Below are 13,933 nucleotides of genomic sequence, written 5' to 3' on the forward strand. Positions count from 1 at the left end.
TTCCACATTTGATAGGGCCATGCACAAAACACTGATCAATACATTAGAACAGCTAGATACTGATGCAGTTTTGATAAGATGGATAGCTGCATGCCTTACAAATGGGACATGCAAGTGTCATACAACAATTGGATAGTTGAAATCCTAGTTTACAGTTAGGGTGCCCCACAGGGCTCGGTTCTAGGCCCTTACTTTGTTACATCTTTCAGGTCTAGTCTTTTTCATCTGAGATGTTCTGCAGTTTGTATACATATGACTTGAAAATGGGTAAATTGATTACATATGTTACAGATAGGGAATACCTGCAAAAGAATTTGACTAAATTAACCATTTGGGCACAGGAGAATAAAATGCTGATAAAATATCAAAACCTACGTATATGGGATTTGGTAGACATAAATTGAAAGGTGAATATTTAATACAGCACACAGTGATTGAAACTATAGACTCATTTAAGGCCCTGTGTATATGGTTAAATCCGGCTTTGAGTTTGTCTAATTATGTCAGCCAATTAGTGAATGATAGTTATAACACTATAGGTTGAGGAAAAAAATTATAAAGTCTAAGAAATCAGAAAGATGAAATCATTGTTTGTTAGTTAGATTAGACCCAAATTTGAATATGGAATAACAATATGGAAACCTTATAAGAAAACAAATATGAATAAATTGGAAAGAATGCAGTGGAAATATGCCAAGGACATCCATAAGTTATTATGAAATACTAAAATATCTGATCTAGTACAATGTCTCATATAGACATTTAAAATTAGACCTTATTTATGTACAAAGGGAAATGCTTATCAAAAGTAGTAGGGCATCATTAAGCAACCTATGCAGAAGATTATATAGAAATGACAGGTATAGTGATTGGTTTTGTGAGACAGTAGCTGATGCATGGAAAAGTCTACCAAATTGCTACAGTACTTCTTTTAAAAATAATCTGTTTAGTGCACTAATAAAAGCAGAATAACATTAGTGCTATATTTAAAAATGCACATGCACACACACATACACACACACACACACATGCACACATGCACACACGTGCAGGCACACGCATGCACACACACGCACACACACACACACACACACACACACACACACACTTGACAAACAAGCAACAATGTCCTCCTAGCCAGCCAATATACCAAAACATTTATTTTCATAGTACGTGTCCAGGTTGTTCTTGAAGTTTAGATATTTTCAAAAACAACCTGGACACATACTATGAAAATAAATGTTTTGGTATATTGGCTGGCTAGAAGGACATTGTTGCTTGTTTGTCAAGTATGTGTGTGTGTGTCTACATGTGTGTGTGTGTGTATGTGCATTTTTAAATATAGCACTAATGTTATTCTGCTTTTATTAGTGCACTAAACAGATTATTTTTACAAGTACTGTTATTGCCTTCATGCAAAAGTTAGATACAAAGTTAGGTGTAAAGAGAATGAATGATAAATATTTTCATAATGCCCATTCGTTGCTTTCAAAATTGGATTTTGTTCTGCTTTACCAAAAAGATGCAAGCATTTCATTGATAATTACCACTTGCCAAGTTCTACTGGCAAAGCGCCTACCAATATATTTCATGTACAGATTGAGAGGCATTATAAACATAATTCATGTACCTATTTCAGAACTGCATCCATTCATGAATGCTATCAGTATGCTGAAAAGATAACATGATTTGAATAATTATCAGACATAATGGAGCAACGTCTAGGTTTTAAAATCTGGTCAGTTCTTTGGAAAACTTTACTTTAAATTGCAAACACTTTTCTGTGTCTTTGAAGTGGTAAATACTAGCTGAGGGACTGTAGTAACTAGCAGAATAAATGTATGAGCTTCTCATAGCCTGTAACTGTGAGGATTTCATAGCTGATATACACACCATTATTCTTATCTGAAATACACATTACAGTTCTAGATACTTCTCATGTCAGTGTCATGAAAAGTATATTTTTGATCTCAGTAATGCATGCTTTCTCCATTTACTCCTAGACTGTAATAACTAAGCGATTGTCATACAACCAGGGGTTTGACCTTAATAAGGACGTGAAAGTGAAGGTTCAAACACTAGTCAAAGGGAACTGCACAAGTGAATCTGAACTACAGAGTGCATGGACTGAAGCCACGTTTTCATCCTTGTTGAAAGGTAAGGTCAAGGTTCCTAATGTGTGAAATAAAGATAACAATAAACAATAGTTCAATGTGCTCCATTTTTCTATGAAGTAGCTGCTTAAGGCTTCGCATTATCTAACTTAATTAAGGACTTTATTGTACGACTCTTACATTGTATCAGATGGAGAAACAAGTGTTTTCACTGTAAATTCTCTAGTATATATAAATTGTTGTAATGTGCTTGATAATTAGACTTCACTTCTGAAAAGAAACTACTGAAATTGTAATACTCTGCAGTAATGAGAAACTGTGAGTCTTCTGCAAGGGAGGTTTATGACGATATTTATTTATTTTATTTCCAGTTTGATGACCGGGGGGAGTCCACTGGACGAAGTAAAGCCCATTTTCAGTGGAGGCCCAGGGAGAAAAGCTCCAAAAGCAGTTAACAGACTGTAACATAAGTACAGTATGGAATATACAGTATACAGAAGCGTAAATGTGCAATTTAAAATACAAATACAAAATCAGGGAGTATACATTTAAAAACACAAATGTTAAAATATAGATAAAGTCAAAACTAATACAGAGAAAATAATTAAAAATAAAAGTCATAAATTGTTTATACAAGTTTAGTGTTTGTTCTAACAATATGTTAGTGATCAGAGGTGATAGTATATGAGATTGAAGGGAGATTTGAAAGAGACGACAGTGTAATTTAGGTAGGAAGGGAGCAGGAACAGTCCCAGTTTGAGGTAAGATAAGAATGGAGAAAAGATTTGAAATTAGAATGGTTGTGAGTACAGCGGAGGGAGGGGGGAGAGAATTCCATAGTTTAGCTAAGGAGTGTGATAGAAATAATTGGCCAGGAGGGTGTAGGTGTTTATATATTTTAAGAAGGTTTTGGTTTTCAGATCTAAGAGTACAACTGGGAGGGTAAGGGATTAAGATAGTAGAAAGAGAGGGGCAGATGGAGGGTTGGAATATGAATTTGTGAGCAGTGGTGAGTTGTATGAATTTCAAATAATTAGGAAGATCAAGCCAGTTTAGGGGGTGGAGGGAATGGAAGTGATGGGCGGAGAATTTGGACCCTGTAGCAAATGTATAGACTTTGTTATACAGGCTTCCATTTTGTTTTTAGGCTAGGCTGGAGATGAGTAAGTAGAGGGGCAACATACATAAGGGGGGGGGGGGTAGGTAGGGGGATGCTAGAGCATGTCTGGTAGAAGGGGTTAGATAGTGGTTTTGTCTATATTGCAAACCTAGTTTTTGATGTTTTTTTATAATATTTTGTTTGGGGATATCGAATTTTAAATGTTTATAAATGATGACTCCAAGTAGTTTGGTGTGAGATACAGTTTTGATTAGAGTGTTATTGTGGCTTTTTATTTTAAAGGTGCTTTTGTCTATGGTGACATTTCTTGAAGGAGAGAATATCATGATTTTTGTTTTGTTAGCAATGAGAACAAGGTGGTTGTTTAGCATTCAGTTCAGTAATGGAGAAGGCTGTTTGGGTTTTTTGAAGGAGTTCAGAGGGAGAGTTTGCTGTACAGATGATTGTGGAATCATCAGCATAGTGGATCAGTGTAGTATTGTCTGTGGATTTGTGAAAGTTATTAATGAAAATATTGAAAATTAAGGGGTCAAGAATAGAGCTTTGAGGTGCGCTGGAGGTATTATTGACAAAGGATGAAGTAGAATTTTTCCATTTAACAGCATGTTGTCTGTTGGAGAGAGAGAGCTTGTAATCCAGGCTATGGAAGGAGTGAAAGTGAGGGAGGAAAGTGGAGATAAGAGTAGAGGATGTGAGACAGTGTGAAAGGCTTTGGGGAGATCTAAGTAAAGGGTGAATATGATTTTCCGAGAGTCACTATCACAATTAATGGTGTCAAAGAAGGACAGAAGAGCAGTGGTAGTGTTGTGGCCAGGCCTGAAATCATGTTGTTTTGGGGTAAGAAGATGATTGTGTGTTAGGTATGTCAAGAGTTAGTGATGAATGCACTTTTCGAGGATTTTAGAAAGAGGTGATAGAATAGCTATATGACAGAAGTAAGTATTGTCTGTGTTATTGCCACCTTTGTGGAGAGGAGTGACAAAAGCTTTCTTCCAGAGTAGGGGACACAGGCTTCTTGGATGGACCTGTTGATAAGAATGGAAATGGGGAGGGCAATACTGTCTGCAGCCATCTTAAGGAAGGGGGGAGGCAGATTATCAGGAGCGTAGGAGGAAGGCTTTAGTTTAAGGAGGAAATTTTTTATGCTGCTAGTGGGGATAGGTTTAAGGCTGAAAGGTGGAGTGTTAGAGGGAAAAGCAGTGGATGGGAGAATATGAGCGGGAGAGGGGATGGGAAAGTTTGTGATTAGTTTGGTTATGCAGTCAACAAAAAAGGTGTTGAAATTAGATGCAATTTCATGGTCTGGGGAGTTTGGGTTAGGGCATGGATTGTCTTTTCTATCGGGGTTTAGAAGGGAGGAAATGCAATTCCAGAACTTTCTGGGGTTAGAATTATGTTCTGATTGGAGTTTGGAGTAATAAGTCTTACCGTCTTTCTTTACAGAGTAATAGGTTAAGAATCATGCACATATTGTTTTCAATTCATTTATTATTATTTCCCCAAAACCAGCTCACAGAAAGATGACTATTAAACCAAATATATGTCTACCAAAGCAAACAGACAAACCACCCATCAAAGTATACCTGAGTCTAAGAAAGAAATTCCTGCAACTTTATTCCTGCTCAAGCTATTATGAGGCACTGTAGCAATTGGCAATGTGAAAATCAGTATTAGCCTGTTTATCTACCACTTGCAACAAAATAGCCAAGTTTGCATCTAATCAGAGAACACATGCACACACACACACTTGTGCTGCACACTTTTAGAACTCAACTGGATATCTGCAGGTAATAGTCTACGTATACTTGATAGTCATATACAAACTGCTGTACAAGGAATCCTGCTCAGATCTAAACAGTTTATTGTAATGGCACTCCTCCATTAAAATGCTTACAACTACTAATTGAAACTCTTAAACTATACCAGAAGAAATACTGAAATATGTTATAGAGCCTCAGTCTTTATTTCTCAATAGTATGGTATGGCACAAGATTCACCATAGTGCAAGAGCACCATCTTAATTTACAATATTTAAATTACTCCCTAAGGTATGCTTCCTTAACCATAGCATGTGATCCAAATGCAGTGAACAATTGCATTATACTTAATGCCTGACTACGTCTAGGCAACTTAGATCCTGTATCCCAGCTCAAAATAATTTCCTTAAGTGGTCATTTGCTCTTCCAGCATTTCTGGCAAAGTGCTGTGTAGAGAATTTTTATTCTGCCATTGCTTTGCTCACAAAATCCTGTCTAACTCTATTGAACACCTTCACTGGATCAAGACCCACCAAATGCAGCAGACTTTTCTTGCATTCTGCTTCTCTCTGGATCATTAATATTCTGTTGATGTTATCAAATGTTTGCCTCCCGTCCACAAAACCACATTTAATGCATATCTATCAATTTTTGCAACACTCTTGTCATCCTATAAGCTAGGGTAGACATAAACGGTTTACAATCATGATTTATGATTGAAATGAGTATATATGAAGCTGGGTCTGAAGGGCCTTTACCATTTGTGGGTAATACAGCCACCACAGCTTTCTTCCATGCTACTGGCACTGTCCCTCTTTATAAATTATTGTTAAACAAAACCTTCTAGATCTTTTACTTTCTCCTCTCCTAACTTTTAAACTTTCACAGTAGTGCCACATGTTCCAGGAGACTTCCTGTTGATTGATTATTCGTCACCATTTTTACCTCATTCCTCCCTATCTTGGCTGTTAGCACTGGTGCTTGATGGTTTTTTTTTTTTTTTGAGGGGGGAACTATGATGGGTACAGTGATCATTTGGGAGGGCTGCACTAATCTTTTACTGCAGTGTATATTAAGGATTGGGACTGTTCTTTTTGGTGCCTGGCATTTGGTAGGTGTTTGCAGAGGTTTGGTTTAGATCTGCAGATGTCTACAGATAAGATGACTACCACATTAATTTATGGGTCATAATCAGAATATGGATGCCAAGTGTTTCTGATCAAGTACAAAGTAAAGATGCAAGGTGTCTTTTTTATTCTGATTTTCATTTTTTTTGTAATTATGTTCAGCTGTAGTGCTAGTTCTATTGAATGGGGGATAGTGTGGACAGAAATGTTTAATGTCAATACAGTCTATGAATATATTACATGCGTTGTATCGTATTTTATGATTTCTATTTTTTCTTTTTGTCTTCAAAGTTTGCAGTTCAGGAATAGGTTTGTGTGCTTTTATTTCCCCTGGGGCTGGGAGTTTGTGTGTATGTTTGTCTTAATTTTTTCATTTACTTCTCATTTTATTACATGGGATAATTAGTTCTTTCCTGTGCAATGTGGGATTTCTTTCCAGTTTGGAATTTATTATGACTGTCATTTTGTATTGAGATTAGGTGAATATTTTTATCTTATTAGTGAAATGTTTTATTGGGCTTCTTCATTTTGATGTAAATATATATTATGTGTTTTTTCAAGTTTTGTTTAGTTTATTTTTTAAGGGTGAGTGATGGCAGTAGCAGTTTCTTTATACTTTTTTTTTTTTAGTTTAGTAACACGGATGTCGCTAGCCACCAAATTTTCAATACTTAGAACAACAAAAGGAAAAAAAAAACAGATGTAGGAGCCTTCTGGAACCACTCTTTAATTAAAATGTTAAGCGCTTTTGTCCAAGTATCCAGACTTCAAAACAAAAAAAAAACACTCAAAGCATTGCTTTATATACAATTTAAATACATCACATGATCATAATTGATGTACTCTTCATTTAATCAATTATCCAAAACATACTGAATAAAACAAATTTGATTTATCAATTCCATCTACGCCAGTGAAATAAAGTATATTACAAATATAATACAGCTTTTAAGCATAAAACACTAAAATAGATACCACATCATTAAGACCTGTTATTACAGCAGAGTTGGTTCTAAGTTGCCATTTAAGCTCCATCAATTCTAAAAGGTCATCCTTGGGATCTCCCCGAACACCAAGATCAACCTGGTCAACAATATAAAACCTGTGATCCATGTTAAGGTGTCTTATTTTACTTTACTTGTGTACTGCTTAATGTAAGTTGTATGTTTTTATATTGTGTGAACTAGATCTGGCCTTTAAAAGATATGGGATGAGTGATAAATGTTTTGATAACTTGGGAAGAGTGATGCTAAATGCTTAATAAGTACATATAAGACTGGTGATAACTTCCAGTTTATGCATTATCAGATGTATCATTTTTTATTTGCATGATATAACTCTAGACTCTGTAGTCTGACAAAGGGAATTCCTCGAGATACAGTGATCTTGGACTTAGTGTATGTCGGCCCATGTTTTCCCTCATTGTGTTTCAGTATTCATAGACTTGCACTTATGAGTCTTGGAATTTAAAACTCCTGCTTCATGCCTCTTCTGAGCTTCAAACCTCATCTTGATGTCTCTTGGCTTTCTTTCTTTTTTTCTCCTGCCTGGTCACTTTCTCATCTGTCCATTTTCCATAACATAATAACCCCACCTTCCCTTTCTAGTATGCTTTTTGTTCATTTTGGTCTTGTAGATGACTACTAAATTCTTATTTTTGTCTTTTCACAGGCTACATCTCAGTTCTCATTTTCGTATTATATTTAGGGCAGTTGTTTCTTTTTCCCAGCACATTCTTCATTTCACTCTACAGAATTTCTTTTTCATACTCTTTATTAAATGCATTCCCCAGCTGTATCCCTTTCATCTAACATCTCCTTATTTTCCTTCTCAGTGTACCACTAATCAGACTGAACTTGCCACTCTTGTCATTTCAGAATTTTGTTCTTGGACTTTCCAGTAGTGATGCTGTGATTGTAAACCATGCTGTGACATGTACCTGCTGCCTAATGTCTGCCTTACTGTCACCTAACTGTGTTGGTGATGACTAGAGCTGGTGTGTTTCTGATCACCGTTTCTTCAAATAACTTCAGCTCCAACTCTGTCTGATATGTATGTGAAAGTGAAGTCAGTTGGATGATCACTGTGTTCTGATTATGTCAAATGTTGCTTGCTTGCTGTTGGTTTAATTTCTCCAAGTCTTTTGGGTTTCTAATACCTTGACAAAAATGGACCCCATTCCTTAGTCAAAGCATGATTAAAGTTCATGAAATTAGCACTGTTTCAATCTTTGATGTTAGCCAGATGTGCTCTTTGCAGCACCCACAATGTGCCCAGAATGGATTCCTTCTGCAATTCATATGGAGTTACACGTATTTGTAAAATATCTAAATAAGACTGCAAATTCTTGCTTAGTTGCATGTGTAGTAATGAAGAAGTTGTGAAAGTCATATTTATCTTTTTCTTTTGTTTTTATAAAATTTTGACCCCTATGGAGCAGACCATTTGGTACCACTAATGTCTGCCCTTGGTCGTAGATGCTGGAAGTCACTCCTGACTCCCCAGAACTAACCTTTAACCCTTCCATTCTTCCAGAGGAGGTTGTGCTATTTCAATTCAGTATCCTACTCAAAGCCATAGGGATTTTTTTATTTATATGTCCTACCAATTTCCTTGCCCCAAAGCCTGACATACAGTGATGCAGTGCTGTTATAGCCAAGAATGTATGTTAATGCACAAACCTAGTATTCTGCAAACGTGGGATGCACATCCCAGTATCACCACCAGGGCTGCCATACCAGCTTATGGCCCTTCCCCACTTGCTGGGATAGGTGAGATAGTAAGACAAGTGCTGGACTCATTATTTGAATCCAAGTCACCCCAACAGCTTCTCCTCTTGGCTGGAAATGAAGTACCTGATGCACTGGACCATGTGTAGCCTTGATGTACAAATTACTGTGCATGAGGCAGATGCTCTGGGATCATAATTATCATTGTTGACTGTTAAATAAAGCTTCAAAGATCCATCTTTGTAGGCAGCCTAAAATACCAGGTGTCTCTGCAGTAAGCATGTATTTGTGTATCGGTGCATAACTTGGACTTCCTTCTGTTACTAACACCTGGCTTGCTGATGCACCTGATTGCATTAGGGAGTGCCAGTTCCAGTGGAAAATTTGACTCATTGCTTTGGCAGTGACAGATCAATGAGAAGGAAAGTTATTATTCATGTCTCATTTATAGTTATGAAATATCTCAGATTTCCGCTTGTTATGGTAACTCCTTTCATATGCCAAGTTGACAGGAAAAAAAATGGAATATTCCTGATTGTTTCTTGTCTCTTGCCTTGTTGGGTTTACAATCAATTTTCATATGTCTGTAACATATTAATGTATTAAAATGTTAAGAGCTTTCAAATATTTCTGTCATCCTGGATTGCCCAGAAAGGTATTTTTGATTTGTAAAATTGAGAGGTTTTTGTGGTTTACCAGGTATAGCAAACACCTGATATGAGCAGGGAATACCTCTCCTTAACCTGAGTTATCAGCTCTGGTTGCTCTGGGGCTGCACTAAATAGTAGAAGTGGTGTCTAAGTGCTGACCCGCTGGGCCACCATCCAGCAACCCTTCATGTATTTATTTAGCCGGCTTACTGGACCAGCTGGACGATTCCATGAGACCAGCAAATGAAAACACAGACTCGGAACATGAAATTGACACAAAACTAAAACACAATACAAATGAGCCCAGAATGGTTAAGCAACCACACAAGTCATCTGTTACAAACGAAAGCGCTCAATAAATTATTTTTTTTATTGATTTTCTCTCACCTTATGTGGTTGCCTAGCTGGTCTGGGCTCATTTGTATTGTATTTTGATTCCATCAGACCATCAAGGATGGATGTGGACCTCCTGAGAACCAGTACTGTCTCCCTGGGCCTAACAAAAACTGGCTCTCCTATCCTATCCTTAGACATAACTGACCTTAGGCATAGGCCAACTAGATGGCCACCTAGGGCGCCTCTCTAGCAAGGGGTGCCTTTCCAGTAATCTGGATGGTGTAGGTATATCAGGATGGGAGCACCAAGTGGTGTTGGGGGAGCACTGTGGAGCCCTTTTGCCTAGGCCACCATTTGACCAAAGGCCGGCCCTGCCCTCAGACATTTGCCTACTGTTTGCTTGTCTGTGTATGTCTCTTCAATGTTTCCACCACTGGGTCTGTACATCCCATCTCCCCATTTGTCTGTGATCTTTCTTGCATGACTCCATTGCCAGCCCTAACCATCAATCTTCCACATTGTTTTTGTTACACTTACCCTCTTTCTTTTTTTCTCTTTATACATATCTATCTTATTCATTGAAGCCTGGTTAACTAACTCACAAGTTTTTCTAACCCTAAAAAAAGCAAACATATTCTGTTTACCCCAAGACCTTTCAGCCCAGAAACCCTCCTTTCTCTCTGAAAATTACACTGACATTTAAATTGTCCCACATATGAAGCTGTAATAAAACAATAACATAAAACTTGACTGACGCTTTCAACATACAGTAAAGAAAACTCACTAAAAATAGAGCTTATATAGAGTAAAACAATTCCATTCTAGTTCATTTAACTAATTTTATATGTCGGTTTGTCTGTTGTTTTAGCTGGGCTAGAGTGATTTGTAACATGCTTTTTGGTATGTATGTGTTTTTCATGTACAGAAGGGTGAACTTTCTTTACATTTTGGCACATAATGTAAATGTGGCAGGATTAGGGGAATTTTAATAGGAATGATGTCAAATACTAATCTGGTATGAAGGCTGTGATGATATGAGGTGTTACCAGATATGCCAGGAGAAGTAAGGCAGTGGATTTGTAACATATTACAACATAGCTGGCTGGTGTTTTGTAAAGAACTGTATGTAATTTGTATAGGAAACTGATTCTTGTAGATGTTTCTGATGAAAAATGCATTTTAAAGCTGCTTGTGTTAAAAATGTACCAACAGTGGGTCCTGCTGGACAGAAAAGAAATACACCTGTATGTCAGACTGTATTGTAACTGTTGAAATTAATATATTGTAACAGAGGAAACTGGAAGGTTAATCTCAATCCAACTATCTTTGAAAAATAATCTGAAATTAAATTAAATTACCTGGTTTAGGCAATAAAGATTGTATCTGACAGTTTTGACTACAGCCAGAGACAAAGTGTCTGCGAGAAGCCTGGCTTAGTAGAGGTGTAGGAAAAGTGGAAGTGTTAAAATTGTTTTACAGCTTCTAGATGCTGTAACACATCTTAATAAAGCTCTCTGTGAGTATTATGACACGTGTGTAAGATGCTGGCTCAGGTTTCTAGTAAAGAGGGTAGTGTGGCAACCAGAGTCAGGTGAACAGATGTGATGTTATTCTATAGCCAGCACTGAAATCATATTTAGATATTAGTGAGAGATGTCACTCAGCAGTCTGTTTGTGAAACCTGACAAAGAAGGACCACTTGCCCACATCATCTTGCCTTGCTCTAGTAAGTGAACTAGGGGACTGTAATTCTTTAGATCAGTCAGGAAAATATAGTGAGATAAGTTAATTATTGTTTTTCTGTATCTGTGTGACCCTTTCCATCTTTGTTATTTTTAATATTTTCTGTAATTGAAACTCTGTTGTTTATTTCAGATAGATATTCAGTATTTTCATGTTTTCTGTTTTATTATTTATTATTAAATATATCTAAACCTTTCATTGTTGCTGGTCTTTTAGAAAATAGTTTAACCCTTGAGAGTACTTGCATTTACCTGTGGTACTATGGGCTTGATGCTCCTGAAAGTCTTGCTGCATGGCCAAACATTACAATTTGTATAAGTATTAACTTTGCTGACAGTAACTAGCTACCCTGGTAAGAGCCTTAAAATAGCTGGCTGGTTGCAGTGAATCTACATTATAGTCTGGTATATCTGTGTTAGCCTTTCCCAGGTGTGTGTGTGTTTGTGAAAATTAAATTTCAAGGAGTGTGTGTGTCAGCTACTTGGAACAAGGACACAGTGAACTGGTTTCTGCAGAGAGAAAGGTGGATTCTTATTTGGGGCCTGGTGAGGAAAACACAGCCCTAGGATTGTGTGCGCTCCTTGTGAGCTCTTATGGGAAATTGTGCTTGGTGCAGAAAGCTGTGTCTGAAAATACTGTGTGTATCCATTTTTGTTCCAAGTGAATGTTCCTCACCAGTGTAAGTGGTGAGGATTGAGGCTCCTTGATTACTAGCCCAGAGGATGGACATCACAGAGGCCTCCATCCTAGTAGGACTAACTTGGTCATCAAAGGATAATAAATAAAAAAATATGCAAAACATGGTAATAAATATTTGCTGCCATGGGAAGGACGGCAATAAACAATTTGTCTATAACAGTCAACTGGATAAAATTTTCAGTCATACAGCTTCATCTGGGTCCACTGTTTGGATAAAGAAACACACACACACACACACACACACACACACACACACACACACACACACACACACACACACACACACACACACACACACACACACACACAAACACACTGCTACTGTATAATCACAGCATTTATCTTTTTAAGTTTTGTACATTGTTATGCTAGACCATGCTATTATGTCTGTTGCAGTGCTTGTATTCTGATGGTTTCACTTCATAATCCTGAAATATCACAGTCCTGAAATTCAGAAAACTTCATAATCTGGAAGCCCAAAATCCTGAAAATTCAAGATCCTGAAAACTCAATCATGACTCACAAAATACTCAAAACACACAGAATACATATACTGACTATAGACAACACAAACCATGTTACATTCCACCAAATATAAGTGGGGGGGGGGGCTCTCCTGCATCCCCCACATCCCCTGCTACTTAAATATATCAACTCCAAGATTGCACTTCACTACACTATCATGAGTTATGTTGTAGTATAGCAACTTAAAAGGGAACATTACTAAGGTTACAACAGGCGGTCATGAAACATGTGATGGTATGTTTGCCATTTTTTTCTGTGTCGTGCAACCTTGGAGTTGATATATTTAATTAGCAGGGGGTGTGGGGGGCACCCCCCCACATTGGGGGTGCAGGAGGCTTGCCCCCCTGCCCATACTTGGTGAAAAGTACTATCCTCTATCTTGTATGTGTTTCTGTGTTTCCTTATTCAGGAATCTTTTCATTCTTTGTGTCCTGTATATTTTCAGTATTTTGGGATTCAGGATTTTGAATTTTCAGGATTTTGGATTCTGGATTATGAATTTCAGGGTTTTGATATTTCAGGTTTCTGAAGTGAAACCATTCTGATCTATGTTTTGTCACAGATTCAAATATCTGATGCTGCTGTTTTGCCTTATGGCCTGGATAGTGACAGAAAAGGTTCTTGTGTCAGCCCATCCACCCATACCTCTTAACCTCCAGATCAGAGAATCCGAGACAAAGGACCTTAAAATCAAAGACATTCAGGGACACCTAATTAACATATGATATGCATATTTAAATACGTGCATTAATGGACACGCCCACCCAGTCATTCAATTACACAAAGACAGGTCATCATTTCAAGCATTTTTATTACAGAATTATATACATAGCCATGTCAAAGTAGAGGATTATTTATATTTTTTCAGAAAACTGTATAAAATTAATGTAAAGTAAGACATGGTCAACTCGCCCCCTCCCCTCACACATACCCTTAAAGACAGTGCTTAAACACTTATAAAACACACATGATTAATATGTAATAGAAGCAGTACACTAAGTAAGGCAAGTACATTCATGCCATTGATTCAACTTCAACATCTTGGCAGGCAGAGGTAGATGTCCTTCAAGAATGCAACTGCAGTCATAACATATGGGGTTGTCCTGCCTCAGGCAGCCCTTGGTCGGCCGGAT

At 37.4% G+C, this 13,933-nt stretch overlaps 1 protein-coding gene across 3 annotated transcripts in view; it reads left to right on the plus strand.

The window, feature by feature from the left end:
• The window catches only part of IL13RA2 (interleukin 13 receptor subunit alpha 2), an 899,966-nt gene that overhangs the window by 534,459 nt on the left and 351,574 nt on the right, over positions 1-13,933 (plus strand). For all 3 annotated transcript variants that reach the window (XM_044057461.1, XM_044057462.1, XM_044057464.1), the window contains one exon: positions 2,004-2,157. In XM_044057461.1, the coding sequence (XP_043913396.1) occupies positions 2,004-2,157 (154 nt within the window). The remainder of the gene's footprint in view (positions 1-2,003; positions 2,158-13,933) is intronic.

This window comes from Protopterus annectens, chromosome 15.part0 (genome assembly GCF_019279795.1).
Source record: "Protopterus annectens isolate FY-2018-M chromosome 15.part0, PAN1.0, whole genome shotgun sequence".
NCBI lineage: Eukaryota > Metazoa > Chordata > Ceratodontiformes > Protopteridae > Protopterus > Protopterus annectens.